Here is a 22,783-nt window from a genome sequence, read left to right as displayed (position 1 = left end):
TTGCTCTCATTGGAAAATGTTGTTTTCAAATACTCATTTGTTTGAAATAAAATGGTTAATCACCTCTATTTGCTTCTAGAGACTTGTCTAGCATGGCACAGATTTTAATATTACAACTGCAGTTCGTTGTGAGGGTTGAAAATGTTTAGACTGAGAAGATGCATATAAAACTAAAGAAAATGTTGATGAATTTCAGGCACACAAATGTAGTTTGTATTGTTGCAGGCTAACACAAATGAGTTATGGCCAATAGGCTACTGTTCAGCGCTGTATGTTTCATTAAAAACATAAGCATAACATCCAGGAAGTTAGCATCTTTAGGGAGGGTGCTAACACGCATTAGCTTGAATATTATAACACGAGTAAAGTAAAAGGGATAATGAGAGTGCTAGTCTTACCGAAGCTAGTTTTCATAATTGTGATGCATGACAGAGACGTTCATGGCCAAACACTGACATACACAGTATAAAAAGGTACAAGTCACTGCCTGTTATCAAATCAATGTCTTAGCATTGCTAATAGTTATAAGTGAGTGTTTAAAAGAAATGTATTGTGTGAATTAATTAGAAATCTGGAAACCTAATGTCTAGATATCCAGGGTAAGCATTCAAATAAAAAACAACAACATTCAAGCCTCAACAGAAACAACAAAATCTAATTTAGTGTTTTGTTGTTTTTTGTTATTGGTATGAAATTGTTTAGCAAACAAAATTGTTCATGGCTTTATATGATAAATCATATGTCACTCAGCTCCAAACTTTTACTAAGAACCTTATAGGAACACCAGCAATAAATCTTTTGTGCATTTTCCAGGCACTTAAAAGTTTTCCTTTTTTCTTTTTTTGTGTGAACACGTTAGATCAGTTTACACTGTGATGATGTGCAGCACTCACTTTTCACAGTCTTCTGCAGGAGGCGTTTTTGCAGATGCTGTGATCTCTCCGGGTTCATGGCCCTTCCCATTAGGAATAGTGTTCGCCTCCGCCGAGGAATTTTCCACCGTCTCAGCTGGTTTATCCTCACTCATGTCTCCTCGGATAACTAATATTCTGTCCTTTGAAATGTGTAAATACCCGACTGTAGTAAGTGCTTTGAAAGTGTTGTTTTGATTCTCCTCCTGGGATCTGCAAGAGAGAGAAAAAACACACAGACAATTGACATTTCTGAGAGACTGTTTAGGAAGTGTGGGGGGATCATTTTCTCCATGTCTATATGCCTTAAACGAGCTATGTTGCTGAATTGCCATTTGTTTTACAGGTACATCTATAAAAGTGGCCTATGAATGTCTGACATGAAAATAAATCACTTTTACTATTTTTGTTTACTATTTATACTGCCATGGGTGTTCAGATTTAGATTTACTTCTTTCAAATTTTTGGTAAAGGACAAAAAAAACCCTCTAAATAAAGGTTAGAGTGATCATAAGACTTAAAAAGAAGCGTCTGTATAAATTACCCAAAAAAAAACACAGCAGGGCGGAGGGTGAATAGCTGTTTTGGCAAATTCATGAATAATTAACACATTAACTGACAGGTCTTCCCTTTAGAGGAAATAGAGCTTTTAGCCTGCCATGTCACACTGGGCTTTGCATCAAGCCTTCATTTCCTGGGTGTCCTGTTGTGTTGTATTAGTTGACCAGCTGGCTTGTGGGGCCCAGAAAGGCCCCACTGACATGTAACTCCTAGATGCTGTTGACTAATTCCCCCCTGTCTGGCTGGCCCTAAATGATCTCTTTTGCTGCAGTGCGTAAACAGGGGCTATAATGGTGACCATGTTAAGATCTGTAGAGAAGGAACATACAAATGGTTAAACTCCCCCAAACAGTGATGAGATAAAAGGAGAAGAACCAGTCAGGACCAGCTACGGACCGGCTCTAGCTGTCTTTGTGCCCCTATTTCTCAGCTTGTCACTTTTCTCTTGGTTTCCTCTTTTAATTGTGGAGGGTTCAGCACAGCCACAATGCTCAGGGTTCTCCCTGCAACAATTACTGGCAACGACTCTGCTGGCCTTTGTTTCTGCGGGCCTCTTGTGCTTCTTTGTCAACTCTTTTCAAGGTAGCTTAATCTGGGAGGAAATAATCCAAAACCTTAACCACACTGAGGTGAAACACCCCGGTTCTTCACCTAGCAAGTCCTCCGAACCTACCAGCCACATCATTGTGAGCCTCACTGCACAGACAAACCTCTCGGTGTCCCTGGGCAAAGCTGGGTAACGTGGCCGGGCAGCAAAGCACCGGGCACAATGGCACATGTTGTGCGGTTTCCTGGGAACCGGTTGGGGAACAGTGGTGCTATTGTGCCAGCCATCATTATGCTGCCAGGGCCCCTTGGCTGTAGTTCGCCAGGCCACTAGAGAGGCTGAAAAGGTATTTCACTCCCTAATTGAAAAGACGCCACCTTGAATTCAACAAATGCCAGCATCCTGGTTTCACGCGGAGTTGTAGCATAGCTGCTGACGGCAGCATTGGCTGAGGCTGGACCGGCCTTGTGGGACAAATCACTGCACAGAACCGCTCCGCCACTCAGAAGGTCCACAAATCACAGAGCGGCTGGAGCGGCCATTGACGGACAACACTCAATGAGCCCCCCAGCTCCTCCTCAATGGCCCCGAGCAGTGGTTCTTCAAACAGAAGGCATGATTGGCCTGAGTTGTGTCTTTAACAATCATTAGGTTCTGCAGCACTGACGGGTGAAATCCACCTGCTGGTTGGACTCTCATCCACAGAGGGATTTTGGAAAGTTGGAGGGTAGTAAGTAAAGGTGGACCAGGGGTAGCAGAAATGAATTCAAGAATAAATGGGGCTTAGAAAATGTGACAAAAGTTAAGTTAAATACAGATTTATAAATAATGACTATTTCATTAAATTAATAATTAATTAAAAAAATATGTTCTTAGCTTGCAGCTCCTTAGAAAAATATCCATACTCCTTTTAAAGTTACAGTTCAGCCACAAACTTTGTCACTACAAATAGCTCATCATTGTGAAGTGGAAGACAACAGAGATTTGGTTTCTATCTATTTATTTTTTTTACAAATAAAACTATTTCAAAGTGTGGCATGCATTTGTCGTTAATATCTGCTCTTCTTTGCAAAAGGGCTAAATCTGCATTGAAAAACTTTATGTGAGCATCAGTTGTCCAGTTTTGCCACAAATTCCCAATTTGACTTTGATGAAGACCATTCTAACAATCCTTCAATCTAAGCCAGTAGACCTTTAGGGTCCTCTGTTTCAGCTGTGTCCCTGCTCAGGCACACCTCATTGAACTGACTGCTTTACGGCATCAGCATGCCATCAGATTTAAGACATATTTTAAACCTGATGGCATATTATAAGTGAACGAGGGAAGAGACGGAGCAGTTTTAGCCATCCAGCCGCAGGAACACTGTGATCTGAAACAATAGTCTGGCTTTCCAGATGACCTCATTGTCTACTGTTTGTAGACGCTACGCATTGCAAGAACATGTATTTGTTTGCTTAGAAAAGTGAACACATGCCTCTATTATTTTAAGAAACCGTGTCTTTCAGAGTACAGAGGCAGGGCTAATTAATAGAGTTATCTGCAGTTTCTAAATGAGTGCAAATGTGAGTTATTGTGGTCTTTATTTCTGACAAAGAGGCAGATCTGTTCCTGGTATAGCTAGCACTTAACTCCCTGCACCAATTCAGCTACTCACATTAAAATTAGTCATTATTTAGAAAATGTGGAAAATGCCTGTTCATCTTAATATGTATTTATCAGAGACGACTTGTTACATACTTTATTTTTTCTATATATATATTTTTTGTATTCTTCTCTCTGCAGGTCTGCAACACCATTCTGGGACACATCAGGGACAGGATCTCCTCCACAGACCTTCTTGTCTTTGCAACCTAGTTTAGCGACAAATATTTTATGAACATCACAGATGAATTTTATCTTCTGTTGGTTTATCTGTTTTTATCTATTTTGTTTGTTTTTTAATCTGTACTGTTTTTATTTGTCTTTTATTGCCTTTTGATTATTCAGTGCTTTGTATGAAAGCACTTTATAAAAAAAAAATTATTATGGCTCTGCACCTTGAAGACCTACCCAATGCTGAATGGAAGCAAGCTGGAAACTGCCACTATTTTAAAAATCAGCATTCCCTCACCCATGAGCACAGCAGAAGCTGAGAGGTGCTTCACAACCTTGAAAAGAGTAAAAACCTTTCTCAGAAACAGCATGACACAGGAGAGGTCTGTGAAATGAAAGATTTCAATCAGTAAGTCAATGAAAATTTCTTGGCATGAATGAGAGGAGAGCAACATTTATGTTCAAGTAGAGTTTGGTGCAGCCACAGAACGATACAGGATTTAAAAAAACAGTCTGGCTGTGTCGATGAAGTGGATGGTGTAGGATGACACAGTGTTTGTAGGTCTTGTATTATTTCTTGTATCTCAGAAATAGTTTAGTTACTTGTTCTTCATCCTCTTAGAAACAAAATACAATACGCAAAAAACGTTGCATGCTTTAATTGACCATAAGATATTTCATCTCCAACTTCAGGTTTATTCTTATTTATAAAAATAAAAAAAAACAAATGCTTTTTTTCTTCTTCAAGGCAAGAAGTTCAATGTAATGAATAGAGTAACACACACACACACACACACACACACATACACACACTACTACATGCCAAATAGACCAGAGGGACAAAAAAAAGACATTCTCCAATGTTCATTTTTAGTGAAGCTCTTGCAGGGAGCGCCTGAATCTTTTCACAGCAACAGCAGAAGCTCGGTTCACTCCAGTTGTCCTTCAGAGCATCGCAGAGTGTGCGCCTCAGCTCTGTAGCCCTGACGTAAGCAGCTCTGCAGAGACGTCATCCCACACGGAGGGAAGCGGAGCCAGGCAGCATCTCTCATTGGTATTCCTACTGTGACACCTGAGCTATATAACACCGCTCATGCTGATTCACTCCCACATTTTTCTTTTTTTTTTTTTTTTTTGCATTTGTCCTTGTCGTTTATTCATAGCTTGATACTGTAATTAAATGTGTGGCTTTGTGTTTTTGTGCGTGGGGGAGGGGGTGTGCAGGTTATGTAATATAGCTGGTAATCTCTCTAATACGGCCTCTTCTGCCCCTGCTTGATGACATGTTGCTGTAAAAGCTTTCTTAACCGATTACTATCAATCTACGTCTGTTTATTTTACATGTGGCGCTATCAGTGCTATTAAAGCAGAGACAAGCTTTTCTAATTGTGTTCAAAAACGTCAGATTAATCATTTGCATCAGGATCTTCGCACATCCTTTAAAATTGTATGTCCTGCCAGTCTTCAATATTCCCTGTACTGAAACAATAAAATACAAAACATGAAGATATTTGCTTATCCTCGCTCTCAAAAAGAGATTTTATGCAGCTTTAAATATTTCAAATACTGATGAGCAGTTAATAAGTGCGCCAGGGGGAATTTTAGCATAAGGCTTCAGATTTAGGACAATCGGGATGATAGAGCAGATCAGATTAGAGCTCATCTCACAGAAACAGGAAATCGGGAATAAAACCTGCTGAGGTTATTTCACACAGTCCAGCTTAAAATAGCTGAAGAGGAGAGAAAAGCATCAGGATGACCTTGCATCATGTCACGCATTAAAAAAAAAAAAAAAACAAGAGATGTGTTTGAGCGCTTGTTGCATGCGCTGCATAATTACAATAGCAGCTGCTTAAAATAAGTGGTAACCGTTCTCTGAGCGCATCAAGCAGCCATCTGCCGTGGTGTTCTGCCTCCTCACACCAGGCTAAGCAGTGACAATAACAGGCACGGTGCCACACAGACACGCACACATGACATAGACCGCTTAATTGTTAGAAGCAGATGTTGTAGGAGAGGGGACATCACAATAAAACTCTCATGAGTACAGAACGTTTACAGAAAGGCAAATCTTAATCTAGCATGTTTGCATTAAGAGAAATGCGGGGAAATAGTCCAGAAACAGCTGCACTTATTTTGGCTGACGTGTGAACACCAAATGGATAAATGCATTATAAAGAGAAGGTTTCCAAAGTTTTATTTTATTTGTTATCTTTGAACTGGAAGGACAGATTACAATGCACAAGTTTTCAAGTAGCCTAAGACGAGTTTAGATTTAGTTACTGTGCACAATTAAGCGCTGCTTTACCATCGCTGTCCTCCCATCTCACTCGCTCGTCCCTCCTCCTCTGCCAACGTCATTAGCCATCAGGACAGAATAGCAGACTAACTTCTGACTGGGAGATTTGTGTTTTAATTTGTCTCGGGGATTTCTATCAGTTGCCACATAACGCAAATGTCAGAATTTTGAGTTCCATAAAGCATGTTATTATAGCCCAACATTACACTTAAATGTCTGCTTTAATGACGTTAAGATGGAGCGTTTGAATGCTATCATCTCACAGACAAACAGCTTCTGTTTATAGTTATAACTCCACAATTTCCCCTCAAATCAAAAAGTTATTAATTGTTTGTTGTGAAATCTGTCATAGAAAACTGAGCCTATGAGGTAAAGTGGCAGAGATTGTTTAGAAGTTGTTTTTTCTTTATAGTTTTTCCAAACTTATTTGGTTTCCTTTACTCCTCAGCCAGGCGTAATGAAGCAGAAACTTTACAGTCTGAACAGCTGCCAACACTGCAGGCTTCATATGTTCTCTGGACTCTTGTTATCGCATCAAGATGTCAGCGCAGAGGGAGATCTTTGAACAGGGAAATCTACAAAAGAAGACTGCAGGTACATATACGTTTACTTTCTGAATATCTGAATCTGCAGAACGCACCAAAATGGCAGAAAAGTTGCTTTTCAAAGATTAAAATTATGTTGGATATTCTATCCTGAGTAAGAACTGGAAACATGTGGTCAGATAAGCTAATATATGAACATTTCATGACTGTATCAATGACTCTTGACTTCATAGACAAAAAAAATTGAAAGTGATATCGTTGGACATTATTATTATTTTTTACTGAGGGTTTCTACAGAAAAGATAAAATTTTGAACAAAACACTTTTTTGTGAAAACAATCTAAGAGTCTTGTTTAGTCTCAGAAATTCTCCACTGTGTCAGAATTGAAACCATTCTGCAAATAGAAGTGGGCTAAATAGTCTCCATAGAGATGTAAAATACAAATTTTCCCAGTTATGAAAAGGCTTGACGGCTGTTGCTTTAAGGATGGCATGACCTTTGAAATTCTACTTTAGTTTTACGATTAATTTTATTTTAAATTGTTGCTGTTTTCCTTCTCTGAGCCAAGAAATGTTCATGTGATGCACCATCAGGAAAAGAGTTATTGATTGTGATTAGAAAAAAACTGTTTCTCCGTCAGACTAGACGTGTCTGCTGTTTTGTCTCCTGGTCAGACCGGCCTGCAGCGCCTCCAGGGTGGCGGATCTTCACACCACCAGGTTAATCGACCCAGGACAGAGTGATACATGCGGCAGCGTGAATTGTCTTTGGTGAATTGCCTGTGTGGGTAACACCAGCACGGTGGTGACTCATTGAAAACAGGATTTATTTATAGAAGCACACGACACTTCCTGTCACTCTGGCTCAACTCTAACACTGACACCCCGCAGACAAGAGCAAAGCTGGAGCTGCGTACAGCTTAACCAGCTTCAAAGCTATGCAGGCAGGACGTGATTTGTCTTATGCAAATGCCTACAGAGAAGAGATGAGAGTTTAAATACAAGTGAATGACGTGTTGCTGCTTTCATCAACTGTACAAAATCAGAAACCGAGTTACGGTTTCTTGAATCTTGGACTGGAGACTGAGTTTGTGAGGAAAGCCTAAACAGTAAAGTCATTTGGTTAAAGAAGCATGAGAATAACTGTCATGGTTAAATGTAAAATTGTTATTTCTATGACTGTAGCCCTTTTCACATAGACAAAGACCAATTTTAAGCCTGTTTCAGTGTAATGTGTGGACCGACTAAAGTGAAGCAGGGAGCACCACGACACATGAGCTGCACACTGAAATAGTCTCAAAGCCAAAATACGTGTAAGGAAGAGATTTCAAGAGATGGTTATTGGTTTAAATGGGTACCATGATAAAATTGAACAGCATTGCCTTTTTCTGATTAAATTACTTCATTAAATGAGGTTATTCTCTGCAGGACAGCCGGGATAACCTAAAAATAATCTTTACTTTCCCCAAACATCAATACAGCGGATGAGCTGAGATACAAACTTCACAATAAGAGCCTTAAACATATACACAATGCTCTAAATTACATATATTAAAGTTAATCTGTACAGTTTACCGTATTGGTCATGCTTCTAAAAACGAAACAGCGTGACTACTGGGTGGATTGTGTGTTAAGGTAAGAGGCACTCTGAAATTTGTGTCTTACTTGCTTTAACAAAGGGAACTATGAAAAAAAAAAAACAGTAGAAATAATCCTAAAGTAGGGCAAATCTTCAGTGATAAGTGGTGAGAATAAATATAAATATATTTTTGTTAAATATTGACCAGTTGTTGGACGCGCTGCAAATAGCCTCCAACAACGTAAACATAACATATTTAACAAATCCCTCTTGTGTTTGGCATGCGCTTATTTCATTGTGTCCCAAAACATTCATGTGAATATTTTACAAATATAGAAATCAGTTGTTACTGTTATTAAAACTATTATAATCTATATGTTGTTTATTTATATTACATATACTTTTTTATCATTCTCGGTGCCTGGAAACTGATTAAAACAAACATTTTTTTTTTGATCAAATCCGAACAGGCATCGGTTATTCCACTGGACTGTCTAACATTCAACACATCTTCATTTAGGTCACATCACATCATGACGTGGCTTCTTCTCCACACAAGGTAATATCTTAACAGAGCAGATACACAGAGGAGATTTAACGAAGCGAGCACAGACTTCATCACCCCACAGACTTACACGATTAGATACGTAAGGAGAGGAATGGTTATGAGAGATATAGGATTATAAAATGCGTGAGATGATTGCATGAATATGGAAATACATACATCAATATCACAAAGGATCATACATTTATGTATTAATTATTATTATTATTATTATTGGGGGGTTTTTTTGCTTCATGTTTTGATAATTAAGGGAAGTCTTGAAGAGGCAATTGTTTTATGGAGCTTGTACATCCTTCAGCACAATTTCTAAGATGGGTATAAACAGATGTGAGATGGACGCACAACACATGCAATCTACATGTGTTTCTCCTCTGAGGAGTCTCTGTTTAGAACAACATCATAGATATCTAAATGGTGTTCTCAGTACTGCTGTGGTTTAATCCCGAATGAAGAAAAAGGTCCACGGAGGCTGTGGTGGGGACGGAGGGCCAATAACAGGCGATAAGCAGTGAAAGGAGTACATGAACTTTGGCTACTTTCACTCTAAATATGTTTATGTTGCACCTTCCAACAAAATTAGGAAGAGGTTGTATATTCAAATTTGGGCAGAACACAGAATAAAAACAACAAATACTGTTACCTTTTCTTGGTTCTCCTCCCGCTCCAGCTAATAGAAACTGGGTTTACTGACATTTGTAAACACAAACACCAATGAATTTTCCTGTGAAATGGCTTCAATGTGCCAAATGTTACAAGCTACCAAGGGCAATGCTGTAAATGGTGGTTTTAGTGGATGTGATTCTCCTTGTTTATGAAAAGATTATTTCTCCAACATGAAACCTTGCCGTGTTGCAGATGAATGCTATATTGCACTTTCTAATGCAATAAAACGCTAGTCCACAAAAGCAGTTTGTCAAATAAAAACAAGATTATTGGCCATTTAAAGTGACTGATGCTCAGGTCAAACACACAAATCTAGTTTTTATATTGTATTGAGCATTTAAGGGTTTTATCAATCTAACCTTGCAACCCCACAGGATATATCATCAAACCTGCAAAAAAAAAAAAGTGTTTATTTTGTTCCAACACTCTTTTGATTTTCTATTCACACAAGCATTTGGTTTATTTTGTGACGGAAATCATTTATCACACAATTATAATCTGCTTTGAGGGTAATGTAGTGGTTTATCTTTTTAAATTTAGCGCTTTGATGGTGCTAATATTTGTTTATTTATTTGTACCTATTCAATTAGTAATTTAGGAAATTAGACCTACCAGTATAATTTCCTAAATTCTCTAATAAACACCTATTGAATCCTTGCTCTGCACATACTGGATGGTTATTAACATGAGTAGTCAATACAAATACAATTTAAGTCTTTTCATCACTGTCCCGGGGCATTAGAGAAGCTCCGAGCGCAGGAATGTTTTTAATGCAGAAAACGTTTAACTCAGCAGAGAAACATTTGCAGCGTCTCAAAGCCAAAGGCTTCTGGAGCCACGTCTTTCTTCAGAGGATTAGGAGCTACCTCTAACAATTGACAGGTTAACACATTTCTGTGCTCTCACATCTGTGTCAACAAGCCTCTGTGATGGAGAAGAAAGTATTGACTTGATGTGAATGTAGTCTCAGCTCTGGGGCTGACATCACAGCTTTTTTTTTTTTTTTCTCTGTGAAAAAGACAAGGTGATGAGTTCCCGTCCGGGCGATAACTTAATGCCGGCATGGTTAATGCTGTTCTCCAAGCTAAATCAAATTCGGTCCAGCTCTAGACGCCGTACGCCAGAGTGCTCATCACGAGATAAAGACAGCTTGACAGCTGCGGTACGAACAAGCACAATTGTCTCCCTCTCAAGAAATAGCAGACGTTTCTTATCATGAATGTTAGATTCAACTAAGGATATTTTAAGAACATGTTGGGATATGACAAGTCAAAAGATTTTTTTTTTTAGATCAAATCACAAGTATTTGAGTAATTAAATAATCCGTGGTGGTTCCGTGAATACATTAACCTTTGAGTTTCTTCTGATGAGGTTCTTGAAATTCCTCCCGTCCCCAACTGCTGGTGGAAGAAGTTGATAATATTGATACTGCAAGTTTTTTTTAAATGTATTTTTTTGGGCCCTTAAAATCTGTTTCTCTATCAATCTCTTTGATCTCATATACTGCATAAAAAGGGGGATTATGGTGGCACAACTTTTATTACGCAAAAGAATGAATATTTGAGTGTCTAAAATCCATATTAGCTTGCAAACTGTGATCTGAAAATGTCATTTTGAGATTAATTCAGGTTCAAACACTGTGTTTAGAGTACATTTAGTTTCCTGGGCCGTGTTGAACCAAATTCAACTTTAAAACATGTTGCTCTCTGGAGTATTTTGACCATAACGTGAAACAAGCATTTCATCATGGCGTTAGGTCTTTTAGTGTCAGCTTGCTAAAAAGATAAGAAAAATAACAAAAATAAAAGAACATAAGGATGTCTAATTTTTTACAACTTATTTCCAGGTTGATATGTGGGATTAAAACTACAGGTAAATCTGCATTCTCTTTTTCACAAACGTTGTTATTTCCCAAATTTCTGAGTTAAATCTACTTCAACTGTTCAGCGAGCTAAGCAGAGCAGCCTCGCAGGAATGTTCACATCCTTGCACTCAAAATAAAAACTGTTCTGAAAAGTTTTTTCATAGGTAACCCGCAGCCTTAGTGCAGAAAGTGAGATTTTTAAGTGGGTCACGTTTAAAAGTAGGTTTTGGTATCCGGAAAACACAGAGACAAGGTCAGTTAGCTGCTACCAGTGAGGTAAAGCTGGAAACTCCAGTAAAATGAAATAATGACGGTGCTGTGATGGAAAGCACAGCTTTAAAGAATGAATGGTGCGCTTAAGAGTCAGATTATTCAGATAGAAATGCACTGGCTTAATATAAACGGTGTAGAAACTGTACTGTATTTATTTAAAAGTCTAAAAAAAGATTAAAAAAAAAACAATGGTCATTAATGCTCCAAACCACTGTTTTCTTGATGATTTTTTTATTGTTTTCATTGTTTTACACACCTCTTTACAATATGATTCAGCTTTGTTTTAGCTTCCAACTTGTTGTCACCAAGAGGTGCGTTCTGCTGTTACTGGTTGGCTGAGACATTAAAAAATGTTAATCCTGAAGGAGATGCTCACTCTTTGGTTTAAATATCCCTAATTATCCACCAAACATAGTGACTTATGAAATTCTCTCTATTATTTTCCAAATTCCACTTTTTCCAGTTTTTAATTTCTGAATTTCACCCATATTTATTAACCCACAAAGTGTGTTGTTATGAAGTGAATAGAAAAAAACAATTCAGCTACTTCATAGCCACATTTACTGCTGTTCAGCCTTTACAATTATAACAAATTGCTGTGGCTCAACCAGAATATTGAGCGCTTTTGCAAGGTATTTAATAGCGTTTTCCTTTTTTTTTTTTATAAAAGAACAAAATACTAGTTGTGCAAAACAAAGAATCTCACATATATTAAAAAATATATATTCTTCCTTTTAAAATGCTTTAAGTTTGAATTCAACACAAGTTGTCAGTGTTTTTTTGTTTAGCTCTCGTGTGATTCACTCGATACTTTACTTAACCAAAGTACAAATGCTATATTCTTTGTACAATAATGTATGACAGTATCATTGATAACGATGTATTTTTCTCCATCATCTCCATTCAAATACAAAGGGAACATTTAGATGAATAGATATTTCACAGCAATTTGTCAGGCCTTTTATGTTTTATGAGATTTAAACGCCAGAAGTGCTCATAAATAGTTCATACAGGAAGCTTTTTACCACGTTTTCATGCACAGCAGCCATATTGGACAGTAAACTCAAGGCTGCTCAGCGAGCTTGGACTTTCCAAATCAGAACTTCAACTTAAGGAAGCATTTTGTTGCACTTCTAACTAGAATAAAAATCAACTTCCAAATACAATGAAAATACATAATTTATAGGGAAAAAAGGAAGCATCCACGAGTAATTAGTGAGTGAGGAGTGAAAGGCAGAGTCCCAATGCTAACGTACGATATGCACACACTGATGAAATGCAGTGTTGTAAGCTACCTATTCTTTTTCCTCCAGGACAATTAACTCTGAATATAAGGATCCAGTACAGACACAATCCCTATTTTGACATGAACACTTGACTGTAACAAATCTATTTCCACTTATCATGACAGGGTAACAAATATTGTTTGAAATATCATTCGAAACTGGCAAACAAATATATCATTCAGTCATTTTTTCAGTCGTCAGAAGTTGCAGTGAGCCGAGGCACCAAAAGCAACAGCACTGACAAAATCAGGGGTAACTGTATCCCGGCTCATTCCATACGCAAAGTAGAAAAATTGGACTGAAAGTGGACTACCATCCCAACAGTCGTTTCTCATCACCGCACACTTCAATGCCACCTCTGTCTCCCCTCCATCATGTGGCCCGAAACAAAGCGCCGCACTTTTCCGTGGGCTTCCACCGTCCGATTCTCTCCTGCTTCCTCCCGGTCACGTGGGGATGGAAGAGGAGGACGGTAGTGCAGCATGGGGACGAAGGCATTCATTCAGCGGGAAGCACAACTCCGAGCAGTGTGCGGCCACCACGGTGGATATTGTACTGCTGATTCTGTCACATGCCACAGCACCCCGGAGGTCCAAATCCCAATCCACTGAAAGAGAAGTCCTTAGCACAGCAGGTACCCGACGTAAGCAGATCAATGCGGGACTTAACAATCAAACAAAAAAAAATAATTAGGTACAATACCCGCCCACAAATGCAGTGTAAGAGTGAAGTAATTTGATCACACGTTGAGTTATTTGAGGCTGTTTAATGCTAAGACTTTCTTTCATCTGCCCTGGAGAGTTGTGCTCAAGAATTCAATCTAGCCCGACGGACACAGTGTTGGCGCGCCTCAAACCTGGAGGTTAAAAAATGAGAAAAAAGGCAATTCAGCTGCACAAAAATGTGTCAGATGAGACGTGTCGGATGGTTGCTTAGTTTTCTTTTTAAATGAAAACAGTATAAAATACAGTTTTCATTTCTCTATGTGTACGCTTATACTTAAGCATATGTATATGGTATAATAAATACAAATGTAATTCTTTTTACTTCCTTGCAGCAAAGAGGTCCTGGTTTTGAATCACGGGTATTGCTTCCAAAAAATTGTCTGCAGCTCTAAATTCTTCTTAGGTGTGAGTTTGTGCATGCATGGTTGTTTGTCTTATGTTTCTGTTTCCCTGTGATGGACTGGTAACCGGTCCTTGCCTCTCACCCATGGATGGGTGGATGGATGGATGGATGGATGGATGGATGGATGGATGGACCGGTGAAGCTAGGTAAAATCTTCTCCACCAGAAGAATCATCAGCACAGCACTGCACTGAGTCTGCTGTGGATCACATCAGGTTCCAGGGAACCACCCTTTCTCTGGACTTGAGAGACGTGTCCTCACACATTGACACTGTTCAGAAGAAGACCCAGGAGAGACGGTGTATCCGGCAGCAACTCAAGAAGTACAACCCTCCTGAGGAGCTGCAGGTCATCTCCTACACTGCCATTATTGAGCCTGTCCCTGTGTGGTTAGGCTCCTCCACAAAACAGGACCAACTCCAACCAAGAGAATCATCAGGACTGACCTTCCCTCCACTCAGGACTTGAACAGGTGTAGGGTTAGGAAAAGAGCAGCTAACGTCTCTTCAGACCTCACACATCTTTAGAATTGGACCTTCAGGTTGACGCTACAGAGCGCTATTAGCCATTTAGTATCGGTGATTGGTCTCTGAATCTTTCAGTTCTCTCTGTGTAGTAATTTCTCTAACTGCTTTAGCTGGTCAGGTGATATGATCTTTACAAGATGCAATTCATGGATTATATTGTTTAGGGTGTCTTAAAAAATACCCCTAGTCTTTCATAAAGGGATGCATAATAAAGATGAGAAATACATATTAGCATGTCACCGATGGGGAATGAGGTCTGACCTGCTGATTTGATGTTGTTTGATTCTAATTTTCTTTTTAAGGACTATAACACATTAGATTTGACCTGCTGATCATCTGGGAAGTATTACGTATTGTATTGTATTCTGGTCCATTTCTTATATGTGCATGTCTAGCGCAAATAGAGAGCTGAGAAAAAGTGTTTGCTCTTTTGACTTTTTTGACACAATTGGATGTTTCAGATCATTCACACCAGGCAAAGAAAACCTGAGATACCAAATATTTTTTTTAAACTGATGATAAGGCAAACGTCTACCCAAACCAGCCTGGAACTATGGGAAAAAGTAATCGCCCCCTCAAACATAACTGGTTGTGCCACTCTTGGCAGTAGCATCTGGCATCAAGTGCTTGTGATAACTGGAAATTTACCTTTTACATCATTGTTATGGACTTATCTTATTTTGCAGAATTGATTTAATTTAGCCTAATTAGAGGGTTTTTGAGTGGATTTAACTCCAGACTTTGACAAAGCCACTCCAAAACCTTCATTTTGTTTTTCTGAGACATTCAGAGGTGAACCTGTGGGTATGCTTTGGATCACTGACTTTCAGAGAGGTGGCCTAGTGATTAGGGAGCCAGGTCATTTGGGTCTCAGGGAGGGAGAGGCAGCAAAGGTCACTGGTTTAAAACTCAGTCTCATCTGTTCTTGAATGCTTTCAGATCAAGGGGGGCTTTATTAGATCTTTTAGCCAATTTCATGTTGGTGGACCGTATTTCTAGATTTTTTAGGACTGGAAGTAATCAGGCCTGTGTTTAATCACATAGGGCCAAGGTCGTTAAGACAGTTTTTAAATTTTAAAGAAGGAAATTATTCTGTAACCCAAAATTTAAGGTTGAGGGGGGAAAAAAAGCAAAAACTTAAGAAATCTGTAAGGGGGCAAATACTCTTTTGCAGCCCTGTACACTACGTGTAGATATTACATGTAACTTAAAAATGTTTCATAGTAGCATTTTTTACTAAAATTATGTTATTAAATAGAGTCTATATTCTATAAATTCATTCTCTACATTGTGAAAAATTTTTTTGTCATTGACTAAAACAATAAAATGCAGCAGAATAAATAGTTACACAATTCATTATTAAATGTATCAAATCTATAACCAGAAACTGTGAAAGCCTCTTTTAACATAGAAACAAATTCATGGCCAGACGTCCCTTTTTTGTCCTTCATAAAACTACAAGAGTGGGAAAAATCCCTTCATGTTTTCTTTTCATTCTCGCAGCTGTGAACCAATACTATTGCACAACGTGGAGATTGCGGAATCCCCGATGTTTTTGTCTACTCTGATAATAAAGAAGAGAAGGCAGGAGAAGCAGGTGCCGGTTTCTCCTTTCTTCAAAACTAGCAGAATAAAACTTCTCCCTACTTTTAAACTTTGCTTGCTTTGGAGACTGCATTTTTGTCAAATACACAGTTGTGCACAGTTAGACTCCATTTATCTGTGTTAAAGGCTGTTGTTAGCTAATTGCTTTTTTGCTACTGCTTTGCATTATTGACATCGTTACACATCAGTTGATAGGAGGCTAACAACAGCTACACTTTATCACATACATACTGTAACTATGGGCAAGAATTAGTAGTTAAAATAATAAACAGATTCTATGTATAGATGATCCTGACTCTTCTTCACTTTTCTTTTAAATGGCATATTTTGTCATTGACTTTTGAGATTTAAAAGTATTAATTTGCATTACCACAAACTGTGTCATTTATTTACTTATTTACTTATTTCTTTTTTCTGTGGATGTTAAGGTGGACGCTACAGTAAGGAAAAAATCTAATGTGTGCCAGCATCCTTTACAATAAAAACTTTCCGATTCTGATGCGTCTGAACAGGATGTGAACAGAACAGGAAAAACTGAATCAGCCAAATGAAAGGTTTCAGAGGCATCGTGAGTTTGCAAACAATGTGATTTCTCTGTATGATCAGGTAGAAGATTGGATGCAGCTTGACCATACAACTCAATTAAAGCGAGCCAAGCAGGTCAGATAAAAACTTGCCAGGTAAATCCAGGTAAAGCTAAAGTCTTTGAAAAGTCCCTTATCAAGAAAAGAACAAATCCTGGACAGTCTGTGGAACCTCACATGCCATAAACTATTGCTAAAACACTATCTCTGCACACATTTTAGTCTGAGAAGTGATCGTGATTTTACTGCTCTACCCACCTGCACTTTGACAGGTGGAAATTAGCAAACGTGCAACTTTCCCTTCACACGATGGTGGTTTCCTTGTGCATTTTCTAGATTAAATAAATATTAGGTACACTCACCATAGTGGAAACAGTTTTATATCTCAATGGATCAAGAGGTTGGCAACTTAGAAAGAAGCACATGCTCTAAAAATGTATACCCTCAAAGCTCGGCTGAAACTTGATGCTGCTCACATGGCCGAGCCGGATAAAAGTTTCATGGTCAGACAAGGCAAAGATTGAGTTTACTGGCCACATTAGAAAGAGGTTTGCTTCAAGTAGTCAGGATAAGGCTTTCAAACTGAAGAGCGCTGTTACATAGGTCAAGCATCGTGATATTAGCATCATGCTGAGGGTCTGCTTTGCAGCCAAAAGCACTTGTGCATTGCACAAAATGGATGGCAAGTTGCAGAAAGACCAGTTCTTGCACTTCCCCTCAATTCAACAGCTAGAAAACATAAACCTAAACACAACTGGCTATTTCATTGAGATAAAAGACAAGACTGAATGAAGCACAAACTTCTGAAGCACAAGCTTCTGGAACGGACAGGTGGGCTGACATTAAGTTTTAGGAATTAACTCTCAAAATCCCCAACCTCAACTTCATTGAAAATCTGTGGATCAGACTTCAGAGTAGGATATGTGATTTGAATCCAAATTATTTTAATATACTTAACTAATTCTGCCAAGAAGAGCGGTCCAACATCGTGTCAGCATGATTGCACACGCTATTTGAGGGCTACAAAAAGTGCACTTTTTTGAAAGAGGCGTACTATAATGGAATATTGCTTTACAGATGCTTGCAGTATAAGCAGTATCTCCCAAAAGTGAGTTCACCCCTCACATGTTTGTAAATATTTCATTATATAACTTTGATACGATGGAAGGAAGTCGGCGCACAGCTTGTACAACTGTGTAAATATTGCTATCCCCTTAAAATAACTCAACACACAGCAATAATGTCTGAAACGCTGACAACAAAACCGAGGACTACACCAAGTGAAAATAAAATGAATTTAAATGTAATCTGTTAAAATGAATAGCTAAATAGCTCAAATTTATATGACATTTATGGCTACAATTGAAACCTCTCACTGAAACAGTATATATTCAAGATGTAATTCAATACATGTGTCTTAGAATATCTAATTAGGTCTGGAGATGGTTTAATAAAATCCCAGCATAATCACTTTCATCAGACCAGTGAGGTTCTGACCAAAGTGGAAAACAGTTAAAAATGTTTCATAGTCGTGGGAAACCCATTACATCCAAATATGTGCCTGCGTCTGATTTGCCTCTATACGAGGATTTATCGCATAATATCTACTTGGTCTTGTAACACCAGATGTGTGAAAACCTCCCACTGGTCATTAAAGATCACCAACCAAACATGAAGAGCATATTTCACCTGTGGCCACGCTGTGAGCCAGCTGTGGAAACCTAATCAGCGCAGTCCGGAAAAATAACCGACAAGAAGCTATAAAATCTGAGCACGCATGCCACAGGATGGCATGAAGTGGAATTGATTTCAGTCAAAAAAAGGGCCTGATCTGTGATTTCTTCATCTGTCTATATTATAAACACAAAGGACTGTTTGGGTATAAAATTGCATAGGCTAAAACATTTTAGAAGCTCTGCCTTTACAATCTGGTTATCATTAATATGTTTTGGATGGACTTTCACTGTCATTTTTTCTGCCCATGTCAAACATATATCTTAGTAACTACGATGTTAAAGTTCAATGAGCGTTGTGAGGTCATCATAAAGGTGAAAAACTATACGAGTAAGAAAAATGTGGCCAAATCGTAGGTGATATCAACATCACATTATTTCAAAATTCTATTGCAATTTCATATTTTTCTAATATTTCACCTAATAGTTTGTGTTATTTGAATAAAATCGACCAGAAATAATAATCTACAGAGCCAAAACCACAGAGAGCCTCCAGATCTGTTCATGCCAAAGTCTGCCGTCACTATCGCTCCAGTTCAAAGGCATGCAAAAGTATTCATAGCCCTTGGATTTTATTTCCGATTTTCTGATGCCAGAGCCCAAAATGTCACTGCATTTAAGTTGAGATTTTATGTCGCAGACAGACACAATGTAGGGCATGACTGTAAGGCGGAAGGAAAATGATGCATGCTTTTTTTCCGCATTTGTATTCATCCCAACGGTGCAACACATTGCAGAATCACCTTTTGCCTAAATTACAGCTGCAAGTGTTTTGAGAGTAAGTCTCTACCGGCTTTGCACATCTAAACATTTAAACATTAGCAAGATAGCTCAAGCTGGGAGGAATTAGATGCAGAGCAAGAGTGAATATGGCTGTGCTAAATATATATATATATATATATATATATATATATATATATATATATATATATATATAAATTTTCCATCGATTTTTTAAAAAAAATGCATTTTCCACTGTGAAATTAAATATGTGAGCCAGCATTTCAAGCTCACATCATTTCAAGCTCTCACTCCACTCCGGGAGGTGAATTTTTAATTTAATATTTTTAATAATGCACCAGGTTAGTGTCCAAATAGCAGCTGCAGATATCTCTGGTGTTCTCTGTTTTCTACCCTGGATCTGTTTGGGTATTCTGCCCCACAGCATGTTTGTGAAAGCAATCGTCTCAATATTCACCATTAGCTACCATTAGTTTATTCATTTGCTGTTGAATGTTAATATAATACTAATATGTTACATAACTACACATGTTATGTAATTGAGGTAACAGCTAAAAAATTTTTTTTTTAAATACCAGCAATCCCATTTGAGATCAGATCGAAAAGAAATTGATTCTAAATCCTTCAAAGCGAATCAAAGCGATACTTGGAATTGGAATGAATACCCAGCCCTAACAGTGAACATAAATTCTCAATGTGTCGTTAAACAACCATGCAACACCACCTTCTTTATATGGGTTCTAGTTTCACTCAAGCCCCAGTTGGGAGAAGTTGCTTCCATCGGTGCTGTTGCACCGTTCTGGATGCCTGACCAAAAATCCCCTTAGGAACAAAACAAAGTTGTGTCTACCTTCTCAAAAATAACAACTTTTGTCTTCTTGCATCTTTCTTTAGACACTGGTGTTCTTCTAACTCTTACATTAAGGATAGACGTGTAGCGAGCACAACTAATAATTGCTATTTGGACAAAATTTTCCACCTGAGCAGTGGATCTTTGCAGCTCCTCCAAAGGTAACATTGTTATCTTTATTATTATTATTATTATTATTATTACTTTCCCCCTTCCCAGCCTGTCAGTTTAAGTGGACGGCTGCATCTTGGTGTGTTGGGCATTGGGGATGTTTTTGTTAAACCTGACCCTGCTTTAAAAGTTGTCCACAACACTATCCCTAAACTATCAGGAGTCTTGGTCTTAATGATGCTGTTTGTTCTCTAACGTTCTCTAACAAGCATTCACAGAACTGCTGGATTCACACTGACAATGAATTAAGCCGGACCTTATGTACGGATTAGATGACTTCTGGGGGAAAGTGGTGAGCAATGCATTTATTTAAGGGTAAAGAATGCAAACTAAACTTTTTCACATCTTATTTGTGAATAATGCAAAAAAAATAAAAAAAAATAAAATACACGACCAAATTATGTGCAACTTTGCGCTGATGTCTCAGACAATATCCCACTGAGATATACTGGATTTCACGTTGCCCGGTCAGCGAGTGTTAACAGCCCTGTAGTAGACAGGGTCACAGTTTGACAGCTCTCCTTATTCTGCCAAAAGATATTCTGGGGTAGAAGAAACATTCTACTGTGAAGGAAATCATTGCTGCAGATTTGCTGCTGATAAGCCCCCGGGAATAAAGCCGACACAAAAGGACACCGTGTGTGGTTAAAAGATTAATCTTCGTGATCAAGCGCACCCTGTCCGCAACTGTTCAAATAGCTCTGGTTGGACTTTTACATTGAATGGACAACTGGTCAGCCTTGAATGGAGGTTGCTGCACACGCCACATACAAAATCAGGCACAAATAAAGTGCCTCTTTATCCACTGCAAATTAAACGCATTCCCTGTTATGGTGAAACGCCGACAAAGTCTCGCACAGCACATAAAAAATGTCAAGGTTCACATATTGAGCGGTCTGGTGTCTTACCAGGGGAAGTAGCGGTGCCCTCTTCCAACTCCAAATATCTCCACGCAGCTCTCGCCTCCGCTCGCAGCTCGGCTCTGTCTCGACCCTCTTGTCTCGCCTCTTCTGTCCAGCGACACGTCCGAGCGCCTTCCCTCCCCGCAGCCTCGCTGTCATGTGTTTCCCCGCTAAATTATCCTAGTAATCTTCTCCAAAGTGGCATGTGGAGAGTGCTCGGGGCCCGCCTACCGCACGCACACAGCTGATGATGCTGCAAGTGTCTGTTGCGAAGCCGGCGCGCGCAGGAGCGCTTGGCACGCGCCTTTGTAATCATTTTTTTTTTGGAACGGACTGTTCCGTCACGAAGGCTGAAGCGCGCGCGGAGCGGTTTTTTTTTTTTTTTTTTTTTTTTTTTTTTGTGGAGAATTTCGGCAGTCTGTTCACATGGTGCTGGTGGCATCTTGCGCATTTAAAGCCGCGTTATGAACGGGGAGTGGAGGACAGAATGTTAGGAGGCATCGCGCATGTTATAAGGCGTTCATTTAACGAAATGGATGAGTGTCCCTTTAAAGTGCACGCCGAAATCGAACTCTTACTTTAATAAAACTGCAGTGTCTCCATTTTTGGCACGCAATCGGTAACGTAAACAGATGCTGCCCGGGCCATGTGCCACCGCTGCCGCTTACGCACGCAGGACGGGCAAGGTTCGTCCCATTTTTAGGTCATCAGCGGACAGCGCGTTTTGATGTAACGCCGCTCCCGGGATCAGGTGTTTTTTTTTTTTTGTTTTTTTTTTTTCTCCCCTCCCGCTGTCCTCCAGCTCAGGTTCGCTGAGGAGGACGACAAACGCACCTTTAGTAAAATTAGACCAGGTGCTTTCCTGTATAGGCCTGTTATATTCAGTCTCATTTAGAAGAAAGCTCACACAACCGTCAACTATTTATTTGAAGGAGCGCTGAATCTGTCGGACCTGCGGCCTAAACTGAACATCTGTTCTGTAATTGGCCCCTTATAGAGAACATATAGGAGAGATGCTGAAAACGAGAGGCTTGTGCATACCACAGCAGGTGTACGTCTGACTTATTATTGCATCACAGGCCTCCTCATTAGAAGGCCACACCTGTTGAATTTGATGTCGGCGCAAACAGAGAATCAGCCACACAAATGTCAGTAACACAACTCATTAACATAGATGAGGAGAAGACAGTTTGCTGAAGTTCAAATCCAGGATCTGGATGGGGGAAAAAGGGGGGGTTTTAGTGATTTTGATCGATGCATGGTTTATGGCGCCAGATGGACTTGCCTGAGTATTTCAGAAACTGCTGATTTACGGAAAGTTTGCATCCACCACATCCCATCTCCCGGGTTTACAGAGAATATGCTAGAAAGAAAAAAACTGATTTGTGTTGATGGCAATGCCCTGTGGGGGTCAAAGGAAAAGGGGCAGACTGGTTTCAGACAGTAGAATCCAATAAAGACCTATCACAACCAAGGTATGCAAAACACCAACTCTTGATGAGCAACATGGAGAACCTTGAAGCAGGTGTGTCACAGTAATGAAATGGGCCCACTCTTGTCAGAAATTAAGATTGTAGTTCACACAGTTCACCAAAATTGGACAATATTAGATTGAATAGATGTTGTCTGGCAGAATT

At 39.1% G+C, this 22,783-nt stretch overlaps 1 protein-coding gene across 2 annotated transcripts in view; it reads right to left on the bottom strand.

The window, feature by feature from the left end:
* Positions 1-21,427, bottom strand: part of LOC105927120 (sodium-coupled neutral amino acid transporter 3) — a 49,867-nt gene extending 28,440 nt beyond the window's left edge. The window contains exons 1-2 of one of the 2 annotated variants that reach the window (XM_012863729.3): positions 21,153-21,427; positions 894-1,124 (exon numbers count right to left, since the gene is read on the bottom strand). In XM_012863729.3, the coding sequence (XP_012719183.1) occupies positions 894-1,027 (134 nt within the window). In that variant the 5' untranslated portion in view covers positions 1,028-1,124; positions 21,153-21,427. The remainder of the gene's footprint in view (positions 1-893; positions 1,125-21,152) is intronic. The other variant, XM_012863734.3, reaches the window with a different exon arrangement.
* Positions 21,428-22,783: the final 1,356 nt, after the last annotated feature.

The sequence above is a fragment of the Fundulus heteroclitus genome, chromosome 20 (assembly GCF_011125445.2).
Source record: "Fundulus heteroclitus isolate FHET01 chromosome 20, MU-UCD_Fhet_4.1, whole genome shotgun sequence".
NCBI lineage: Eukaryota > Metazoa > Chordata > Actinopteri > Cyprinodontiformes > Fundulidae > Fundulus > Fundulus heteroclitus.
This window is presented reverse-complemented; position numbering and strand designations above follow the sequence as displayed.